The sequence below is a fragment of the Glarea lozoyensis genome (genome assembly GCF_000409485.1).
Source record: "Glarea lozoyensis ATCC 20868 chromosome Unknown GLAREA17, whole genome shotgun sequence".
In the NCBI taxonomy this organism is placed as follows: Eukaryota; Fungi; Ascomycota; class Leotiomycetes; order Helotiales; family Helotiaceae; genus Glarea; species Glarea lozoyensis.
In genome coordinates this window covers 179,644-202,838 of record NW_007360991.1, presented here as the reverse complement: position 1 = coordinate 202,838, position 23,195 = coordinate 179,644, and the positions used below count along the sequence as shown (strand labels likewise).

General features: G+C 46.8%; 4 protein-coding genes across 4 annotated transcripts; 3 read left to right on the top strand and 1 right to left on the bottom strand.

Annotated features, from left to right (window-relative positions):
• Positions 1–844: 844 nt before the first annotated feature.
• GLAREA_11896 (SAICAR synthase-like protein) lies at positions 845–8,423 on the bottom strand (the record flags this gene model as incomplete). The annotated part of the gene is made up of 2 exons (XM_008082678.1): positions 845–1,213; positions 1,272–8,423. 2 exons carry the CDS (start codon positions 8,421–8,423, stop codon positions 845–847), a joined length of 7,521 nt encoding a protein of 2,506 aa, XP_008080869.1.
• Positions 8,424–9,576: 1,153 nt separating this feature from the next.
• Positions 9,577–13,659, top strand: GLAREA_11895 (uncharacterized protein; the record flags this gene model as incomplete). The annotated part of the gene is made up of 3 exons (XM_008082677.1): positions 9,577–9,717; positions 9,768–9,905; positions 9,955–13,659. The coding sequence occupies 3 exons, from the start codon at positions 9,577–9,579 to the stop codon at positions 13,657–13,659; spliced, it is 3,984 nt and encodes a 1,327-aa protein (XP_008080868.1).
• A 951-nt stretch (positions 13,660–14,610) lies between these two features.
• GLAREA_11894 (uncharacterized protein) lies at positions 14,611–18,636 on the top strand (the record flags this gene model as incomplete). Its single annotated transcript, XM_008082676.1, has 2 exons — positions 14,611–16,426; positions 16,478–18,636. The coding sequence occupies 2 exons, from the start codon at positions 14,611–14,613 to the stop codon at positions 18,634–18,636; spliced, it is 3,975 nt and encodes a 1,324-aa protein (XP_008080867.1).
• Positions 18,637–18,894: 258 nt separating this feature from the next.
• GLAREA_11893 (uncharacterized protein) lies at positions 18,895–23,002 on the top strand (the record flags this gene model as incomplete). The annotated part of the gene is made up of 2 exons (XM_008082675.1): positions 18,895–20,851; positions 20,931–23,002. 2 exons carry the CDS (start codon positions 18,895–18,897, stop codon positions 23,000–23,002), a joined length of 4,029 nt encoding a protein of 1,342 aa, XP_008080866.1.
• Between the last annotated feature and the right edge of the window lie 193 nt (positions 23,003–23,195).

The following is a 23,195-nucleotide window of genomic DNA, read 5'->3' as shown; positions in this document are numbered from 1 at the left end:
ATGACTGCAGCATTTACAATACCCTGAACTTGAGTCTTGATGAAAAAAAAGGTTCTGTAGTACAACAGCAAGACTCACTCGTACGTTACGAGACTGCCATAATTGTAATATAATTATAAAACAACTTTCTAATACTTACTCTTTACTAAATATTGCTAATATTGTTCGGCTAAAGAAAAACGCCTGTTTACGTAGAGGAATTAAGGGAATGTTAGTTTTGGGTAGAAAGTGTGGTTATTCTACTATTAGTTGTTATTACATTAGATTTGTACAGTTCCGGTAATTAGTAGGATAAAGCTAGCTCTTGGTCAGAGGAGGTATTAAGGGTTTAGTTATCCAGAGGTAGAAAGTAGGATTTTTAAATTTCAAGGCTTTACGATATATGTGATTTCCTAGTATAGACTCTCGAGTCCTACTCTTTCGAATAATTACAAAAAAGGCTGGTTGCTACTTGAATCCATCTTTCTACATGGAACACCTTAATCCTAGAGTTAAGTAGAAGCATAGAGTTGACATACAAATACTAGTATTAGTATTTTCTGCAAAGACTTCTGTAGTTTTCCAATTCTACAATTCCACTACAGGTCCCGGGTTAAGTACTGATAAACATCAAGGTTTTACACCACATATAAACTCCCAGTCGAATAAAGAAAGTATGTCTACTATAATCTCTACAACACACGCTATTCAACATAATCTCCGCCTCTGCAATGCAACGTTTTCCCTCCAACGCCAACGCTATGTAATGTCCTCGGCCTAAAAACTAATGCCCCAAAAATAAAAACTATACAAATACTCCCCCTAATGCAACTCCACCATCTGAGTAATTCCATCCCCTCGCCACCTACGCAAAAGGATCCGTCCCCTCCTTATCCCTCTCTCTAACAATCTTCCTCTCCTCAGGCGCCCACTGATGCCAACTATTCGGCGCATAAAGAATATACCGATCCATCGCCTCTCGAAACCTGCTTTTATATTCCTTCGGGGAGGTAACAGTCGGGCGATTACGTCCACCACCAGCGAAACCACGATCTTTAATCCAGGACTCGAGTTTTTTGTCCCAAGTATACGTGCGTACGACGTCGATGATCCCGACGACGAGTTCCTTGCGTGCTTCGTCAACAGCGATCATGAGGGAGTAATCCATGACGTCGTTGCGTTGGAGAAATAAGGTATCGTTGAATATTGCTGCTTTGAGAAGTCTTTTGGAATGCTGTAAATCGTAATTAGTATCCTCTCATGAAAGCAAAGGGATTTAGAATCGAACATACCTCACGAGCAAAAAGTGGAGTTGAATAAATGTACTCCACCATGTTTTCGTCCAACAAGACCTCATTCTGCTCACCAGTCGACTGAATCTTTCTATTCCGCATGGAGCCCTTGAGATCAAAGATTCTCGTCAACTGTCGGTCGTAAAATAGATTCTCCATTACAAGGACATCCCATTTGATTTCCATCCCAGTAACAGGATTTTTTATCACAATTTGATAAAATCCTAGCATTTTTGCAATGACGGTAGGAAGCTCGTGGAACAACGCCTCTGCCATGATGTTGAAATAAGCGGGAGCGAATTTGAGGAAAGCTTGCGTTTCAATTGGGGACAGAGATTTCACAACAAGTCGATCATCCAAGGTCTTTAAGAAGACTGACTTGGTCTTGCCACCTTTTGAATCCCATTTGAGACAACGCGAGAGCGATTCTACTATTCGATCAGCAACACCGCACTTTCGACGAACGGCATCGAATTGCTCGGCGTAGAATATCTTGCACTGCATGCGTGCAGATCCGTCAGAAAATGAAAAGGAAAGATGTGTCCCAGTGGAACGAAGCAATGAAGTCTCAACCTCTGCTTGATTTATACCGTCTTCGCAGAAAGCCGGGGTATTGGAATCCGATGAGGATGGAGGTTGTTCATGCTTATTGGCCTCACCATGGGCTCTAATCTCCTCCAATTTGGACTTGTATACTTGAGACTGAAGTGTGAATGCTATCAGCGAGCTTGGCTCATCCTCACGTATAATCACATCTTCATCGGCGAATATGTGATCTCCAGCATTGATTGGATAGTCTAGTGGGGTCCAACCACTCGCTGAACGTTCGGCCCAGAAATTAGTCAGCATCTTCATTAAGCTGGTCTTCTCATGTTTCGGCAACTCAAGTCCTATGTCAGCATTTGGCTTGGATAATGACTCCGCTATCTCAGCTGCTCCCGGGATAATGTCATCTAACAAGGAGTGATCGACGTCGCTGACAGTTCCATCGTCGTCAGAAGCAGTTTGACTGACAGTACGATGATGGTCGTCGTCCGCTTCAGTCGTAGGCTCATCGGCAGTTAAAGCGGTACCAGTTGGCGATCGTGGGGGTGTGTCAATGGATGGGGTTTCCGTGTTAAGACCAGCGAGGCCTTTGACTACATCTGTATGCTCGTTACTTGGCTGTGTCGGTTGTACAGTATTTAGGTCTTCATCAGTTGGCCCTCGCTGTTCTACAGCCTCATTCACATCCCTATAAACCTCGACAATCGGCTTAGAAGACGCTTTCGGGAAGGCTCGTGATTGCGAGACCTTTGCTGCACGTTGTTTCCTATCACGCTGTCGCTCCCTCTCAAACTCCCTACTCAATTGTTCGAAATGTTTCGCTAGTGTGGATACTTTAGAGTCCGACTTGTGCTTCCCATGAACCGATCGCGGTATCAAGGAGTGCCCTTTTCGATGTGCTTTCATACTTCCTAACCCCAACCTCTCCGAAAGTCTCTTGTCTGTCGGGCGGACTGGTTCTGTCGCGGATGGTTTCAGGGGTTCGATAGTAGAACTTTCATCTACGATGTTACCATCATGCTTTGAACCCTTCGAAGTCATGGTTGTCCGTCGAATGGTGCCAGCAGCAGGTCCTGATCGAGTCCTACCGATAGGAGGAGAGGTAGCTGTCGCACTTCGTCTTAGCGGACGATCAGCTGGGCGTGGGAGATGAGATTCTGCCTGTCCGTTGGAAGCAGCAAGAGCAGCATTCTTCCGAAGCTGTTCGACCTTCTCTGTTAACGTGATGTCGGTTGATGTGGAAGTGGCTGATAGCTGTCGGGACAAGCTTGGCTCTGCTTCCGAGGTGTCTATGGGAGGAGGTAGAGTAGGCGTTGAAGCAACTAATGGCTCCTCTGTTTCTTGTTTGGGCAGAGCGAGATCTAGATGGTCAATACCTGCCGCATCTAATACTAGATTTTGAGCGTCGCTTGTTTCTGCTATAGTCATTGCTGTAGGAGGGGTTTCAGTTGGTGCTAGACTTGACGTGTTTGAATCTTCCTCGACCGCCGAAGAAAGTGCTTCCTTGACTTCCGTCTCAGATATACTAGAAGCTTGCCGTGTGAGCTCTACAGAAGCAGAAGGGGATTTTTCATCCACGTCGGAGGTCGTCTCGTTAAGACTTGTAGCCACCACCGAAGGTGACGACTCGTCACGATCAATAAACATTTTCTTGAGTTGCAATGCCGCTAGTCTTCGGATATCTTTCTCGGATGGGAAGAAGTTTGCGTCAAAATCGGCAAATGCATTGTCCCAATCAGCAACCTTCTCTTGCATGGCTCGAATGGCTCTATTGAGAGGGATAACCTCATAATATTTTGAATTCATGTACTGGCCACGTAATTTGCGAATGAGTGCAGCATGCTCCTCGTGAGCTCGTTCCGTTAGCCGCTCTACTTCCGCTTTACAATCATCAACTTTCTCCGGCGACACGCTCTCGATGTTTATTCCTTTAATCCTAGAGTTGACCGATGCCATGAACCGATTCCATCTGTCTTCGGCCTTGGTAAATAAGTCGTTCTTGAGTTTAAGATCGTTATCCACCTTCCATGTAATTCTAGCACGGGGTACCACAATCTCCAGGACGTCAATGGGGTCGTAATGTATGCGGACAGCTACGTTCCGATATCCGAAGTAACGAAGATGATCTCGATGAATGTCGTGTGGGCAGAAACCAGCCCTAAGACGCAATTCGCTGCTCCAAAATGAGAGTTCAAGATATTTGCCAAGTGAATATTTCCAGGTGCTCTCCGACATAGGCATGACTTGTGTTTCTTTCTGGCAGACCTTGCAATAGCTCCACATCAAGATGGAATCTTGTAGACCCTTGATTTTACATGGTGACTTTTCCACGAAAACAGTTATGCGAGCTTCTCCGTGGACATAAGTTCTGTGATGCTCTGACATCCTACTATCGCACCCATTCGCTGTGCAAATTGTGCTAATACTTCGGCATAAATCTTCGACGTAGCTTCCAAGCGTGCAGTCGGGATCAAATTCTTGTCTTGGAAGGTCAAATTCTTTGTAAAACGCCAAAGACAAGAGTTCTGGACCCGCACAAGGAACCGATGTTGCTGTACAGACTAGAGTATGAAGAACTGTAATATTTTGATGCGCAAGAGGGTCGAATAGGTGAAGGTTACTCTGTATGGTATACTCCCATTGTCGTGTTTGAGTCTGGTAGTTGTGCAACGCCTTGTCGTACTCGGCATCATGGACGGCGTGGAGAACCTCCATAATCTGCCTGGGAGCTCTTTTGACTGTCTCGTGAACCATCTCAGGCTTAATGAGTTGGAACTTCTGTGGTTTAGTCTTTTCGGACTCTGTCTGTTCTTCGAAGGTATCCTTATCGCGAAGTCGCTTCAAGTAGGCTAATCGTCTCTCTTGCTCTCGTGCCCTCATGAGCACGTAGGGTTGCACAAATTTGACGAAGGGCGATATAGAAAGAATTTTTGTTTGGTGCTTTGCAACCATATCGCTGTAGAATGTTGGCATGGGTATATCTTCTGGCATTTGGTCTTCATTAGAACCGTGGGTATGTGTTTCATGTGCCGAAATGAATTTCGGTGTTGTTAGAGTCTGTTCGGCGTTCTCATTCTGAATTGACTGAGAAATATCCGCATTGCTGGCTTCTGCGCTCGATGATTGGGATCGATCGAGGTTTTCACCAGCATCTTCGCCATTTGTGGCAGTATCCCGGTTATTTGATGAAGCATCAGCAACAGCTTGAAGCTTGTCGTTGGCAGCATTCAATGCTTCGGGAGGTGCAACAGTACTGCCCTTCGATGATCTATTGCCCCAAGATGTGCGCTGTAAGGTCGGCGAGATGCTACCACTGCTCTCAGCGACCGAGGGGATAAGCACAAACTCGTCGCGCATTAAACACGTTTCTAGCTTGAGATTGTAGACCACATAGACCATGAATTCAGTGATTTGCTTCATTCTGGAAAGAACACTCAGGTTCGCACCACGTAGCGCAATCGTGCACCCGAGGTCCTTAGGGCACCCAGAAAGGTAAATGTAGGTCTTTTTCCGATTCGGGATGTCTCTGTGGACGAAAGTCTTGATGTCAAACCCAGCGCATCTGCCAATATGGACAGGCCGAAGAGCGACCATATCAATAGAGCTAATCACTTCTGTAGAACAGCATCGGGAAACGGCCTCAATCACAGACTGCTTGACATTGTAAGCGACAGCGATATTGGCCTCCGCAAGATATTGCAGTGCCAAACCAGAGACGGATTTTTGAACCAAAAGGATTTGAGGACGCAGAGAAGCAATTCTGTTAACCATATTTCTCAGAAACTCCTTCTCCTGGGCGATTACTGGTTCGAGGCTCATGAAATGTTGCTGATGTCTTTGGTATTCAATTGGAAAAGAAACAATGACAATTCTTGGGTTTGATATCGTTCGTGGCATACTCTTGAGCGCAAGATTCTTGGTAAAAACCACGCCAGAAACGTAGGAAGTGTCTCCAGGCTTGCCGCCAGGTATTTTCTTGACTTTGACGAAATGGCGAATATCCATGTCTTCATCTTGTCGGACATTTGGATTAACGTCATCCGTACATTGCAACAAAATTGGTATCAGGGCCTTTTCCCAAGAGGAAACATTCGGTATGTGGTTATCCTGAAGCAACTGGTTTAACAACCTTCGCACGTGATGTAGGCTCGCATCGTTCAGCTCAATGCTGGGGGCTTTCCCGTCTCTCATAGAAGCACTTCTTGTTACTCGAGGAGGAACAAGTGACGAAGCATTAGACGAGTTCTCTTGGCCGAGCATTTCCTCATCAAGATTACCAAATCCGTGAACTATGGTCCTCGGTGAAGCACGCGCGTGATGCAGATGATTACTGGCCGCGCTGAGATTTCGCCTTCTGTTAGGTCTTGTGTATCCACTCAAAGGTGTGCTGAGTCCATCATCAGGAGCTCGACTATTGAAACTGATACCGCTGACACTCTTTTCATTAGTTCGCGCTCTGTTTCTCTTGCTAGCGCTCATCAAAGAACCAAACCCAGAGCGATCATTCTCGAAACTTGGATTTATTACACTACTGGCGTTCATGGTGGCAAAAATGCTCATTTGCTCATCGCCACTTGAGCCTTCGTCAGACATGTATGGAGCGAGATCTGGATCGATGATGTTGTCATCATGAAAGGCAGGGAGCCGTGATTTTTTGTTCATATCTTCTGTAGCTCCACGGTGAAATGGGGCTCTTTCTTCAACAGTGGCCTTGAAACGCCCGAGAAAATTGTGCTTGGATGAATGACGCTTGTGCCCAGCAGATAGAGGTCGACCGGCCACTGAAAGAGCTCTTAGTGATTTGGACGAGCTTGGCCGGCTTAATTGGGGGGCATCGATCTCAAGGACTGCTGATCGCCTGTTGGCCGAATCCCCTATCCTCCTAGTTGCAGGGATCGCCATCATGGGTGTTGGAACTGGATTTCCCTGAGCATCAAGGGTAGCTCCCACTGGAAGTTTATCTAGAGGGTCAGTGGTCTCTGACTTGTTGCTGGCTTCAAATTTAGCCTGCTGAGAATGAAAGAATGTCGGCAACGACGAATCATCGGCAGAATCTTCAGAACCGCTGCTATCATGTCTTCTGTTGATGATATCAAGACAGGTCTTGCACACTCTCAGTGAGCCCTGTACCCCGAAGCGCTGGCCAGATATGATGGAGGTACATTTAGAATCAAAGATACATCCACAAGTTCTGCAATGATGTTTTCTTCGAAGAAATGCCGAGAATGCATCTCCGCAAAGAAAACATTCTTTGCAGATCTCATCGGCCATCCAAAACTCCTTACTCAAGACCTGCTTCCTCATCTGTTCCAATCTTGCACTGACAGCTTCTGGGGCTCCTTCGTTGCTCGTTGTACCAGGAATACGATGGATGCCAGAGGGCGCTCTGTTATTGTCCTCAACTGAGAACGAGCCATGTCGGACATTATTATGGGCAGATGTGTTTACCAGATTTGCCTCCGCTAGGCTGCGATCAGTCGAAGATGCCCGCGACGAATGATACCCAGGAAGATGCGATTGGGTTATGCGCTCAATAGCTGCTGGTCGCTTTACTCCTTCGAGCGTATCTCGTCGCGATGACGAGCTAGAACGCGTAACATCTGTTGCTTGGAGTGACGAGAGAGCCGTCGATGCGGTCTTGGGACCACCGGTCGGTACCCGGCGTGGCTCACTGCTACCATCCGCTCCAAAGGCGTCTTGAATCGACTGGGGAACAATCTTTGGTCTGCCATCCTCGGTTTTATCGTCGTCAGTGACTTCTGACTCATCCAACAACATTTGATCTTCTAGAGCGAGGCTAGCATGGCGAGGATCGCCAAACGCAAAGCCGGATTGGCGGTCGTGCAGTTCTTGCGTCGAAGACGACGACTCGGTTGTCACCGACTTTTGGTGCTCTGACGTCCTCCTTTCCTTATCCCCGTACTTGAAAGCATTGACTGTCGCGACTGTAGGGATCGCTGCGGAAGCGGTTGAGTTCTTGCTCATCGACGCTACAGAGGGCCTGCTTGATGAAACTGATTTGGTTGTTGCAGGCGTGTTGATCAAGGTGCTTTTTGAGGACTTGGAAGTCTGCGACTGACTCTCTGATGGGCGACCAATAAAGGACGAGGCGGTGGTAGGTGACTGGACTTGAGAAGAGGACGTTGACAGAGGGATGGGAGATGAAGTTAGTCCAGCACCACTGTCTTCCCGACTGGGCACCATGGGCCCTCTAGAAGTCGGTGCTGCGCCCTTTTGGCTTTTTATTGATCTAATCTCTGACCCCTCATGCTCACTCTTTGTCGACATCGATGTTGCCCTTTCTTTCACCCCCCCACCCACCGCTCCTCGAAACCGACTGTATAAACCACTGAGTCCATTTTGCATGAGATCCCCAGCTAAGCCTTTGCTCTCGGTATTGGTGGACGAAGCTGGAGGGGAACCGAACTCGTTGAATGTCGTCAAGGTCTCAGACTGGCAGGCGGTGCTGTGTATCTTGTCGAGTGCTTGAGCAAGCTGCTCCTTGTCTATCGGGGTCGCTCCAGAAAGTGAAGCAAGGGAGCCTCGGCGGGATCGCAGCCCGAGCTGAATGAAGGGTGAAGCTTTGGGGGAGTCGTTGCTGGACATGGCGGTAGAGTTATTCCAGCTCGTGATACACTTGATTTGTAATTGAGTGTATTTTGTATATTAAGGAGCGACTGTTGCACGGAAAGGTCGAACACCGGTTCAGGTTGGGTGATAGCTGCCGCAAGGACGGCTTTCGAAGCAGAGTAACATGTCATGAAATGCGGACTGCCTTAGTTGACGCCGACCTGCTATGCTGGCACAGTTGTCAGTTTGCAGCCAGTATTGATTGTACAGAATGTGGGCAGGAAGTAAATACCATTGGGTCACAGGTAGCCGAGGGTGATCAGAGGCTTGTGGAGAGCGAGATTATCGAAGACTTGATTTAGTCTGGCGCATCTGCTATATAAGCTGCTAGTTCGAACCTCAAAAGGGTGGTTCAGTTTGAGGAAGGAGTTGGTGACTTTTATTATGAGAAGCGGCGTGCAGTTGGAGGCTGAAGGCAGGATTATTCAGCGTGGGCAGCTCGACATTCCAAAGAGGCAAAAGAGGTATTCTAGCGCGCGTGGGTGGGACGTTGCTGAGCTGAGGAAGAAGATGAGTGCATACAGGACTTCTGCAAGACCAAGTCATCTTCAAGTTCCACCACCCACGGCAAGGGCTCGCGATGTTGGGGTCGCAAAGCAACGGCCCCTCTCATCCAATGATCTCGGAACCCACCGTTGTATGGCAGCCTGATGGCCTAAACTCTAAGGCCCGAAACATGAATTTGCCCATCAGAAATGGAAATGCGATGTTGCAGGTGCACGAGCCACCACCAAGTCGGGACCGGCCGGCATTTGCCCATGAAGACTAGCTTTTCTTGACAAAAGCCTCGGCCATTCCGTCGCGTCGCGTTCTCCACACTTTTTTGTGAGGCTCAAACTGTAACGACGCGTTTGCTCGCTGACAATTCAGTATCCATATTCTTCCACTACCACCACTGCTGCCGCTACGACTGGTCTTCCTAGGCCTCTTCATCCTGTTAATCGTCTTGTGTGGCCATATGGTTCTTTTTATAAGGGCCTGGATCGGAGAAAGAGCGCATTGAAATGTAAGCTTCGAACACTCTCCCAAAACGTCTACTCTTTCCTCGGCCGGAAAGACTACAGTCAGCCGAAAACACTGAGATACACCGTTGGTCCCGTCAATGTAGTCGTGATATCGCCTTTTCAAGATGAATTCATTGCAACCTTGGCTAGAATCTGTAGTGTGCGATAGGCTTGAGAAAGCTGTCACTCGCTATGCAGATTTTCTTACCCCCAATGGCAACCTTGAAATTGAAGGAGGGAAAGGAAGATTTGTCCAAGTCATTGCGGTAAGCAACCGACCTGGGTAGTTTTCAAAGAGTTGGCTAAGAATATCTAGTTTCACTCAATTGCTACCGACCAATACCACTATGCAACTGTCTCTGACGGCAAAAATAGTGTTAGGGCTAAAATACGCACTCGGGACCCTCGCGAGCCTACTCAGGGTACCATCATCAGCGTGAAGCAGTATCAGATAGTGAGTCTTGCCTTGGTAAATATGGTTCTTTTATTAACCTCGACTCAAGGTTCTGGATCCAACTTCAAACAAAAGCGATCGGCTGCTATTTGAGGTGAAAGATTTCAAAGTGTCAAAGTCTGAGACTCTGTCAACTTTTGGCACACCTGTCGACATCTTGAAAGGGAACCCCGTTTCGTCCAAAATAAGCCAGCTTAAAGCTATGGTGGAATCCCTGGATTTAGAAATGCACCGATCGCCGTCTTCGTCGCCCTTTAGATCTCAGCCCCAAGCTGGAAGCATGGAGCCAGCGACCCAGATCCTGTTCTCAACCCAGATTCGGTTTCCTAGGAATCCAAGTCCCGCTCCACAACCGGCCGCTGCAATTTCGGAAGGTGCAATTTCTGGTCCAGACGCCTTAATTAAACTTCTCGCACAAGCGAATCCAAAGACCGCTAAAAAGGCTGTAGTTTGGCAAGACAATAAATCTCCGATCGTTTCTCCGCAACAGAAGTCATCACAGCCAGTTTTTCTATCACAAATTTCTGAAAAGGAGGTTGTACTCATCACGTCGAAGCTAGATTCGAGAGCCAACATACGCCAGAGCGTGCAATCACAAGATTCCCTCACGTCTGAGAAAAGCAAGCGCTCGACGACTCCTAGATCCGGAACCGCGTCGGATAGAAGCTCTGCGGTAAGAGAACCAGAAGGAAACACCCCTAGTGTTCCGCCAGTAATTGATTCATCCCTCATCCAAAATCCATTTCAAGGGCAGAAGCGAGTTCCTAGACGATTTGTCAGGGTCTCCCGCGATCAACAAAAACTATTAGATAGGGGCGACGCATGGTACGCTCCCTTATCAAATTCACAGCAGCATTACGCCACTCTTCCTCACGAAGTGCGAGAACACTTATTGGCGTTTGCTTCACGCCCGGCAGTCGAGTTGGGGGGTGTCGAATCTTCCGAGGTTAATCTCGATTTGGATGGCGACAGCTTAGAAGGTGAGGGGGAAGCTGATGAGGTTAGCCAGGACGAGTATAGAAGTGCCGAAGATCAAATTGAAAGACAATTAAGATTATCGTCCTTACCGAACTATTCCCCTCCCACAGGCACGCCAGAGCCTGGAGAACCCCCAGACGATGAAGCTAGTAACCCTGATGACCACTGGACCTCAAGTCCGGAAGCACACCAGCATCAGACTCTTGCTACTATGGGCGTATTTCCCACTCCTACCTTTGATATGTCGAACGCGTCGAATATCGATGGGTTAGATGATGGCGACGATGCAATTGAACTTCCACGCCATTCAAGCATCAGTGAGCGTGAAAAGCTACCCCATCCGCCTCGAGTATTGAAAGTTCAATTTCCAAACAGTTCAAGTTCCGAACACGAACTGGAGGAAGATGAGCTTCACGCCATTGGAGACCCTGTGGAAGCTGAAAATGGAAAGACCGTCCAAGTCCCAGAGACGTCGCAGGATTTTCCGTCAACGGCTGGTGCAAGAACTGGGATAGTTGAAGTAGAGCAGTCACCGTTCGTCAATACTCACACACCTCGTCTTAGTGGTCACAGCGATAGGCTGGTTGAGGCTGAAAAGCCTGTTACCGTTTCTTCAGACGGAGTGGTTCCTGCCACATGTGCAGATGCAAGTCAGCACGCAACAGGATTCGCCACAGCTAGCAACAACACGAACCACTTTTTAGAACAAGCTGAACTTGAGAACTCTACGTCTGCTGACGCCGAAGCTGAGGCATCCAAGATTGCTGATGACATCTACCTCTCCATCAGCAATGAACTGGAGCAAGAGCCGAACGAGGCAAGCTTACCATTCTTACTCGCCGATCACGAATTCACAAGCTCACCTCCGCCGTTGAAACACCCCTCCAGAAGCTCATCGCCGCGGAACATTTCCCCAGAAGTCGAAGATACTTTACCCCGATCTAAAACATCCGGTAGCCATACAAATATTCCAACCACTCCTGTGCTCTCCATTCCATCTGTTCATGAAATGCAGCCACAGCCACAGCCCAGCACTTCAGCTCTGGCTAGGCCGCACCGGGTAATTACGCCTGTAAAGCAAAGACGTTACAGCGCGGCCATAGCTGTGACTCTTAATGAAGAACCCCCTATACAAGGTCCAAAAGAGATGGCCAGAGCTAAGCGCCATCAATTTCTCAGCAAAAACCTGACAGAGACTCCGCAACACGATTCAGAAAATCCTGCGGATACTCAACCATCGCCAATAAGGCTTCACAAATCACCCGCACAGCTAATTCCTTTTGTTGATGATTCAATCGAGTCAAGGCCAGGAACCACCACTTGGGAAATGGAAAGAGAAGAAATCGTTGCTGAAAGGATGGGGTCGCATAAATCTGCTTCCTCTGGCTCATCACCATATAGGCAGGTCAATACGTGCATCGAACCTTCGACCACGGAGAACACACAGGATGACTCTCTACCCCAACGGTCAAACACATCGGATGGTTCTGTTACAGACTTCTATCAGGCTTTTAAAATTGCGTATCCGAAGTATCAGGGCAGCGTCAACGGATTTACTTGGACTCTGGTTTATATGGAGTGGCTCTCGAAGAACAGTAACCCGGTCCATAGGTCACTGTGCGACGACTTCATTCACGTTGTGTCTACGGAATTTGTGGACTATGTTGGTGCGACAACAAAAGCCAAGGCTGTCACGGGGTGCCAATTTTATGCTCAGAGGGAGATGAACCCCGAGCACTCACTCCGAATTGTCACACCAGAAAATCTGGGTCAAGCAATATCAACGCTTGATCAGCAACGTGTTGACGAGATCCGATTGATGTTTTCTTCGGCGCCTAAATCCAACGTCAAATCCCAGAAATCGGTGGTCGACACTATGTCTAGGAATCAAGTCTTATCTAGTCCCATTCCACGGCCCCAGCAGAATTCCGTATCAACATCGTCAAACTTAAAATCTGCTAGACATCTGCCATGGAAGAAAAATACAGCTCAAGCTTCGAGTTCCGGAAAAGTGCCAGTCTTATGCGCAAGATCTTCTTCGCCAACGTTGGCGAAGCAGCGGACTTCCAAAATCTCTCCTATTTTGCGGTCTAAGCGAGATTCACCAGCATCACCAATTCTGGGATCCGGAACACATGAATCTCCCGGCGACTGGGATCAAGTATTAGAGACACTCGAATGGACTACCAATGGTGGAAGTGGAAGTGCAAAAATTCCTCGAGAGAGGGGTAATGGGCCCAAAAGTAAGAGCCTTGACGGAAGGAGTCTCGCTCTAGAAGCGCAACGTCGTGTTGTAAAGCGCAAGATAGAGCATTCGCCTTCCAGCATTGGACAACCTTTCAAACGCCCCAAACTGCCCTTTCAAAACACTCCAACTCCTGCTCCCCTTCACAGACGTTCCTCAGCCCTTCCATCTTCCGCTGCCAGACCACCGTTTTCAACACATGTCGTGCAGATCAAGACGAAAAGACCCCCAGATGAAGCAGGCTGGGCCAAGTTTGTCAGGAGACAGAGTAGTACTGGGAGTTTATCAAGGTTATCAACACCTGCGAGTACACCTGGGAAAAGATATTGCGTGAAGCCGAAGGCTGTGGTGTTGCCTACGGACTTTGGCACGGGTAGTGATGAGAGGGCAAGAGATGGTGACAGTAAGGCATTAAATAGTGGGGGGGGTTCTCGGAGGTCATCAGCTGGAAGGCGAACTTCTGGTGAAATGAGCAGTCAGAAGGGGAAGGGACGGATGATGGAGCCGGAGACGCAGGCTTGGGATATGTGAAGTTTTGTACAGAGTCTAAAAAGTGCATGGCGTTGGCGGTTTTGATGGTTTTATGATACCCCAATTTGAATAAGTTTTTACGACACATTCGGTTTTGCTTTGCGTGATACATGTAATCTATGATGTGACCTTTCTTGCTTGATCGGGAGTAGCGATATCATGAAGTCGATACAACTGAGGCTAGACAGAGTTTGGGGTTATTACGCGTTTACTACAAATTCGTACGGTATCAAATTGAATCAAGATTGTGGGAAGGCTCGCGGTAGACAAAAAGGTAGTAGTTAAACACGAGGTGAATTTAATTATTTTGACACAATGTCGTTTATTTCGTTTACTATTCTTAGTAAACAAAATGTTCTAAAATCTACTAGGATATTTGTAGATTGAGAGGGCCTACCTACCTAGGTAGTTACGGGGTTAGCGAAGAGTGTAGAGTCTAGATCACGTGGTTTTTCTGATAAGCCTAAACTGTACTTTGAAATCTGGTTGATGAACGCTAACTTGTAAGAATAATATCTAATTTCGATTTCGCCTAAATCTACGCTATGCAAGTATTGCTATCTAGATATACACCGTACTCTTCGTATGAACATTATTACTAATATTCCCGGAGGCTACCGAGACGCTCGCGTCAGGTTTGTTGCTAGTCATAAAGGAAATTTATTAGTATAATACTATTCTTACGAATTAATGCCCACTTATTCTATACTACATTTTCACATATGTATTATGTTCTAAACAAAAGCATGTATTTCTGAAATCCCGACGGGGTATCTGTTATCCTGCTACCTTATTGGGCCAGACTTACCTGCATAATAGGGCGCTTGCATTCAGCCGCATAGAATTGTGTAGCACAAAACCATCATTTCAGTTGAACTGTGCTTGACGACCTGTTCGTCCCGCATTTCGACAATAATGACTTGCGATTAGAAGCGTTACAAATGAGTCAAGATGGCGGGATCCAGCCAGCGTGGATACAGCGAGCGCGTCGCGCATTATCTTAGAGGTCTCGATGAGCCCGATTTGGTTACCGCTACTGGCATCACACGAAGCTTGGGGCCTTTGGTGCTCGGATCTGATGTTACTGATACGAGTATCTCATACACGAATAGAGGCAATCCAACACCCTCCGAAAGCAGCGACGTGGCTACCAATTTGCGCCGTAGTCATGGGGAGGAGGGCAGCTCTGATGACCCCAGCGACACTGCTGCAACCTCACTACCATCTTTCTCTGGTGGAGAGAATGCAAGAAAACCTTTGTACAAGGTCCTTCGAAACTCACCCCCCAGCAATGTCGTCCTTCATCAGTGCGATGTAACCGAACTGCATCATCACAATCTGGGCTGCGAATTCCACTACTTAGATTGCCACTTGGAATTTCCGATGGATCAGCTTGAAGACTGGGTAGCCCATACTGCAAACCATTTCTCACCACACGAACCACCCGAAATGGTTCACTGCAATTTTTGTCCCGAAGTTTTTCGTCTCGCCGATACAGACCAGCCGAGATTCCTGCTTTGGCGAGACCGAATGCTACACGTGAGGACTCATCTCCCTTTTCAAGGGTCATGTTTGTCACACTCCCAGAAGATCAAGCCTGATTCGTCTATAGTGAGATACCTCGTTTCAAAAGATTTGCTGTCCAGAAGAGCCGGCGATAGTTTGCTCCGGAGTATTTGGACTTGGTCAACAAAGGATGAAAATCGTGCGTGGGCATGGGACTCGAAGAATTCTTATGACGATGAATTGAGGGCGCATGAGCATGACATTCTAGATAAGGAGAAGAGATTCGCTTTGCGAAAACGCCAACGGAACCTCGATGCTTCAGGATTGCGGTCTAGAAACAAACGATCTCTACGCCGAGAGGATCCACATACTCGCTCGTATTACTCAATTGTGCAAATACATCAACCAAAAGGAATACAGGCTGAGGCTATAGGCACAACTTCCAACAATTCGAGATACCGCCTATCGCCTTCGCCGACTAGGGATTTCAACGAGAGTAGAATAGCGCTAGAACAGAGCAATACGGCTTACAGCCTCATTGCCACCTTCACATACGTAATGTCGAACTACCCAGGTTCAATGCGACGTGGGTGTGCCGTAAAATCAACACTATCGCGGGATAGATTCGACGTCAAAGTTGGGAGGCTGATAAGAGTCTTCGCTGCTAAATTGTCAATGATTACAGGAGCACGCAGTAAAGGCTACAGAGACTCAACTGCTTGCAAAGTAATAAATGATTTAGCTCATAGGATAGCAGTAAACGTGCGGGAAAGAATGGAGCAAAACATTTCACTAATGAGTGCATCTGTAGGGAAAAGTGTATTCAGGAACGACAACAGCCTACTAGCAGATACAATTTTGGACAAGTCGATTGCCGACATTGCTGGCGCCACCAATCTTATTGTTCCGATGCAAATGCTCTGTGACCTTGTTGAAAGCTTTCACGGCCTGTACTTTGACGGCAGGAAAAAAATTGCTAAAATCCGTGAGATTGTTAATAGCAAAAATTTGCGACAACTTGGAGATGAGGTCTATGCGGCAGACTTACAAATGGATTGGGACATACCGAAATTTGTCAACAGTCAGTATGGCAAGAAACCCAGCCCTGCCATAGAGTCATTTATCACTATTAGCGGATCTGCTCTTTATTGCCAGGCGCTTACCTGCGGCGATTATCTAAAGCAGACTTGGGGTGGAGCAGGGGAGAAAGTGTTATCTATTTTACAAGCATCTCTTAATGAGCCGACTGGCGAAATATCAGGTACGTGACGCAGCCCGAAATCGAAGAGCTTGCATCTGCTAATTTAACTAGAACAATTTACACACTGGGCCATGACAGTCCGGCAAGGTAGAAGCAAAATTTCGCTCACCGGCGGTGAAATCGATATCCAAATTGCTGTCGAAATCCTTGTGTGGCTAGCAGCGGTTTTCACTATCAATCAAACAACAGAAACTTGCTATTCTGAAGCTTTCATCAAGGTCTTAGGAAACGGAGATTTGTCCATTGACAACTTCCAGGCTCCGTTTGTCAGCGCCGAAAAGCTCTGTTGGCTGCATCTATTTGGCAAACCTGTCGTTGCACGAGAGTTTCCTATTGCTGAGCGATGCCATGAGCTTGGAATCGAAATTCACATTCGAATGGCTTCAGCATTAATCAGCGCTGATCATGCAGTGGAATACAACGGAGGAATTGTAGTCAAGGGCTTCTCGAGCATTCTGGTGCCGATTGAAGCGTCTCTTCCTTCTGTTCGGTGGCACTTGATCAGTAACACAACAGGAAAGCTTCTAAAATATAGCGAAGTGGATCTCATATGCCCGCAACGGCTCTCAATAACAACTTTCAATCAACAGGACATTCTCCAAACTAGAGCATTCATAGCTTGGAGTGATAGAGCTGAATCATATCTCGGCACCAACATGGTCAAGTACGAAACCATTACCACTTCTGGTGCTGGTCGCCTTGGCAGAGGAGTGGAGATAACTGGATTCTCAATTGGATTTTCAAACAATGCAACCGGTGCTTTGAACTTCACAATTGGAGGACAAGATCAACCGTCATACATGACTACAAGTGGTCGTCTCGAATTAATCCTGGACAGTGCCGACGAAATGTCGATATGTTTATACGACATTGCTACGAAACGAGCATGGCTAGTCTCAGCAACCGAAATTCTCTTGTATATGATACACGTCAAACACCAAAAGAGCCCATATGCTATTAAGAATAAGCCCGTGCTGATAGGATACGCGATGCCAGGGTGCGATGGTCAAAGGGAATGCAGGAATTCTTTGATGCGCATGGCTTCGCTGTGTCTCTTATCCGACAAGTCGGTTTCCTCTGAGGACTATTTCGTGAAAAATTTGGTTACTGACCTTTGGTCACGTCTCTACACTGTTGCATCCAAGATGGAGGTCAAAAGTGGAATGGCCATCAAAATGAGTTTGCGACAGAAATTGAAAGGCTTTGAGATTTTGGATATAGCCATGAGCAAAAGCATCGTTCGTCGAAGACAGGTGTCGCTTAAAAATTCTAATGGTGGTTGGCCATCTCTAGTGAAGGTATCCGATACTTTGGTTCTATTCGGAAGCCATCTGGGTGATCTCATCAAGCCTGATCCAGCACATACCTTCGTCCATGCGGGTATAAGGAGTCTCCCTACAGACTACGACTTCTTAGCCATGACTGTCCAAAAGCTTTGCCATGTATTTGGGCAGCCTGATAGCGAAGGAAACCTGGCATTATACGGCATAAATGCCCATAGGAGCGAAAGACTTAGTCCTATTTGCAACTGCTTGAAGAGGCTCACTTGCTCTTGTCCACGTCTTTTCAGAATTATCACAAAATCTCAGCTCACGTTGACGTCTCTTCTGCCAGCAGGGCCTCTCATTGGGACTGGCTGCATCATTGTGGGTGTCTTCCCCGGGATGTTTTCTTCTCAAGGCAAGCACCCACTGGAGCAAGAGTCTTGTCTCCCTGACAGCAATCAGCTTTCAGTGATTACAGAAATGCGTGCGCTAGAAGATAGTATAGATGAGCTGGACAGATCAAATGAGGCCTCTGCTAAGGTTGAGATCGTAGAACGTGAGCGCGAAGCTTACCAAGATAATTTTTCCGCTGTATCCGCTGGCCAGTCCTCATCGAAAAAGAAAGCAAATGTTGCCAAGAACCTCCAGCTACCAACAAGATCGAGCTTCACCGCAGTAGCACATGAATCTACGGATATTCCTAAATTCCAGAGAAGTGCATCCACTTCTCGCGATTCTGCGAGTAACGGTAGGAATAATGTCGAACGACTTGCCACCAGTTCCACCACTCATGAGGTTGGCAGGTATCAGAGAGTGCCTGCCCCGGAAATGAACCCACCCTATCATCTACCTCAAAGCGACAGTCCAGCTTACACTGACGAACTACGACGTCTTAGAAGAGAAGCACGTAATCTACAAGATAGCCAGCGGAAATACTATCAATGAAGCCCCACATTTGAATCTGGTTTAAAGCCCCTCTCCAATCTTGGTGTGTTACACATAGCTCTGATTCGATGGTTCCAGCTGGCGTAGGCTTCTAGGCAGTTTTCTCAGCCGCAGAGCCTTGTTGAAGATTCACCTGCCTTCAAACAACAGAAACTTATTTCCTAACATTCAAAATATCACGAGCTGATCTGGAACAGATTAAGAATGGCTGAAAGAACACCTAGACCTTATTCAGGCTTGGTCTCTGCTCATTCCATAATGGATGAACGGATCTTAGTCCCGACAAGCGCACAACATGACACGAAACAGCCGCGTCCATCAAATCTAGGGCAAGCAGCGAAGACGGAAGCTTCTTACAGAGCGGATCTCAAAATTGATCCGGGATACAAATATGAGCATACTCTTTCAAATTTGAAGAGATTTACAGTGTTGGAGCCCGAATTATTATCCGGCAACAATCACAAGCTCCGTTGTGAGTTCTGGTGTCTGGGATGCTCTACGGAGTTTGACATCCAATCTGTGGATTACTGGATCGAGCACAGCATCGCTCATTTCAGGCACTACGGACCCCCAAGACAGTCAAGTTGTGCATGGTGCAAACAAGTATTCGGATCAAACATCCCGGATTTGGATGCCCGAAATAAGAGCTGGGAGGCTAGAATGCTTCATGTTGCTAGCCATGTGAGAGACAATAACATTTCCCCGGCAAGATTTTTTCAACCAGACTTTTACGTTCTGGATCACATGGGAAGCCATTCGATTGACTTTCTCCTGTCAAGTTCAGGACTATTAGAAGAATCTCGTGCTATGAGAGAGCCTCAACGAGTGTACGAGGATACATATAGAGGTACCCGAACGACACCACAGGAAGAGGTTTTTAGTACAATCATATCAGACGATCGCTCAAAAGAAGAGAAAGAAGTAGACAGAGCTGTTGCTGCCAATACCGAAGCTGCCAATCCCGAAGCATTAGCGTATGCTTTAGTTCGCCAAGATCAACAAAATCTTTCAGCATCACAGAAACTCGGCAAAATAGCGAGCACGACGAATAGCAGAAGGAGAAATAATGCTCACAGCTCTTTACCAACAAATGTACTATTGCCAAACCAAACTTCAAGTCCATCAACAACTGGATCCTCAGCTTTACAGTCGAGAAGCACTGTTCGGGCGAGGATTATGAAGAATGCTATTCCGAAATCGACAGATCAGAGCATGATTCCTCCACTTGTAGTTCCAGAAGAGAGTAGGGCATTGCTTTCAGCACCTCGAACGAATGTAGAATCTGCAGCTCGGATAAACAAACGCCATTTTCTCCCGTCACATTCAGAAAAAGCGATAACAGTAACATCAGATTGGGAACCTGATACCACTTCTGAGCTACAAATGAACGTTACACCTCTCACAGTATCCTCGGTTCCGCAATCACACTGGGATAAGTCAAACGCGGCTGCCAAGTCAAAAGTGGTGCATGGTTCCTTTTATCTACTGGCTGGCGAGTTTGTTAAGGTCTTTGCAAATTCATTCATGAACTGGCCAGGAGTGAGAAATCGATGTCCTGCTTCCATTGCTAGATTAAGTAAGAAATATTTTCACCATAAACTAGGGGCCTCAATATCATTGGCACGCCGCGAGGCTGCTGGACATAATTCCTATATTGTTTGGTGCTCAGCTCTCTGTTTATTGTCCGAAATAGTTGCGAGAATAGAGTGGCTATCATTTTCGACCAACAGGCCCGGCAGGCAAAGTCAAAGGGGCAGCAAGACTTATAATGAGCCCAAGACTTCTCCAGAAATACTGATGAGTTCGTGGATATCACAAGCAGACTTAGCATATGCAATTGCTTTGATGAAAGATCTTGAGTTTTGGCAGACAACAAAATCTGTTTGTAATTTCTTCGATCGGGCGAAACAAATGTACTACGACGGGTCCGCGAAAATGTTCCACATAGACAACCTCATTACCAATTACGGCAATTCGGGCGATAAACGTTCTGTTAACATTCGACTAGATATAGATTGGAATCTACGCAAGTTCATGGCAACACAATATGGTGCGGATAAATGTCCAAAAATAGGTTCCATAGTTGCCGTCACTGGATCACCCTTATACTGTGAAGCAACTACGTGTAGAGAATATGTTTCCAGAAATTGGCCTGAAGTTGGCCCATCCCTGCTGTCACGGCTTCAAGACACTTTCGATGGAATTGTTGAACACAGTATGTTACCCTCATGTTTGAACTGATTTTGCTCCAACAGACAAAACAAGACATGTTCGATGGCTGACTGAGTTTTCAGGTCAAATTCATGAAGGGACTGTGTTTTTACAGCTGTCGGAAAACACAAAGGTCTTAATTAAAAACACTTCACGAAAAAGTGCTATTGCCGTAATGCAAATCATGGCCTGGCTTGGGAGCGTGATGCGGTTCAATAACAAGGAAGAAGTGCAAATATCAACATGCGAAACAGAGTTTGATGGAGTTACCTACCACATGCGGTTTAATACATCACGGTTAGTGGAAGAGGAGAAGCTGTGTTGGTTGGGACTTTTCCGGAATCCATTAATCGCGGATGGATTCCCGATTCCCATCCGTCAAAACGATGAGGTTGGTCTCGAAGCACCCATTCAAATTTTGGCAGCTCTGTGTGGAGCACGCAGCGCGGTTTATCACGAAGGAGGGCTCGTGTTGAAGGGATTTTCAACTGCGCTTGTGCCGGTGAAGCAAGAAGGGAAGTCTGTACACTGGCACTTATTAACGAACGAAAATGGCAAACGAATGAAATACAGCAAGATTCAATGGCCACTTCGATTGCCTGTTTCAGATTTTGATCATGACTCAATGATCGCGACCAGAGCTCTTTTGTCCTGGTCTGAAAGCTGTGGATCCCAGCTTGGCACACAATCTATCAATTATGGGCTCATAGGTCTCTCTAAAGCTAAAGAAGCTAGCAAATCTATCAGGTTGACGGACTTCCAATTGGGCTTTCAAAACTTTGGAACTATGGGACTAAGCTTTGCGCTCGGGGCAAAGGAAACCCCTGTATTTCCCGGAGGCCAAAGCAGACTTGAAAGAGTGCTCGACGAGGCGGACGAGCTTTCAATATGTTTGTACGATGTTACCCAGAAGCGAGGATGGTTGGTGTCTGGTACTGAGACCCTCCTTTATATGGCTCATGCCGTACAAGTGCAGCGGCCTTACCAAATTGCCGGGCAGCCTGTCGCCTTGGATTTTGCAACTGTGTCTTGCGATGGTGCTCACTCTTGCCGAAATGCCATAATGAAAATGGCATCACGGCCGCTGAGATCGAACAAAGAAACAGCGACTGAAGATTACTATGTGAAAGATCTAATATCTGACTACTATTCCTACCTTGAGATTGTGGAGAAGGATGCATCCGAAGAACCCCCTGGTGTAGCTATGAAATTCAATTTTCACGAAACTCTTCAGGGCTTCGAATTAATGGACGTAGCGCGCAGTAGACACAAATGGAGGAAAAAGGCGGTGTCCGTGAAAAGCTCACATGGAGGTTGGCCAGCCATGGTCAGAAGAGAACAAACACCTGTTTTACTTGGAAGTAATCTTGGTGAGCTCTTACGGCCCATTACAAAACTTCGTACGCCAGTGAGGCTAGACAGCCTCCCAGTTTCGAAGGATTTTCTAGCAATGACCGTTTGTAGACTCAACATGTGGTTTGGAAGGACTGTCGGCGATGAACGGCTGGAGTGTCCCGGAATCGGCGTCTACGTCGCCTCGAGGATTTTGGAACGCTGTAATTGCGACAAGGATGGAGTTCACACATGTCCACATCTACTACGATTGCTGTCAAAATCGAACGCTAAATTACGCTTTCTCTCTCCATTCAGGGATCTTACCAATCGAGGCTGTATTATTATAGGACAAAATAAAGATGGACTTGTTCCATCGAGGGTCAGAGCAACTGCATGCAATGAGCAGTCAACTTCTTCCAATTTGAGTGCAATCAACAACACCAACAAACCTCGAGCCAGAAACTTTTACGAAGAATATCAACCAATACCGCCAAAGGATATCTCAACGACTTCAGTCGAGACTGTGGATGAGAGTTCAGAGTGCTCTTGGGAAGGAGCTGAAGAAATCTCCAGTCCACCTACATCTATTAGCCACGACGCTAATAACACATGCGAAGAACCCACATATACACGGGCGCAAGAAATTCGACCGCGGAATATAGCTTCCAAATATAGCAATGATGGGTTCGATCGTGGTGTGCAAGTCGCTCCTCAATACAAGACCCAAGGGACATACACCAAGAAGCTCAATCGTCCACTAGCCAATAAAACCAGAGGGAGGAGGCGGGAACGAGTGCCACATCAATTTATTCCCAGCTAGACTTTGAGGAGGTTTTTTTATGAAATTACTCTTAATGCCACGCTCAACTTTTGAACGAAGAAGAAAAGTGAAAAGTTTCCCCCTTATTTTGTTAGCGGCATTGACTGACAACTCCTCGCAGAAATCAAAATATGTGGCAGTACCCCTCTGACAATTTTATTCGCTGGATTATTACTTGAAAGGAGTAAGTATT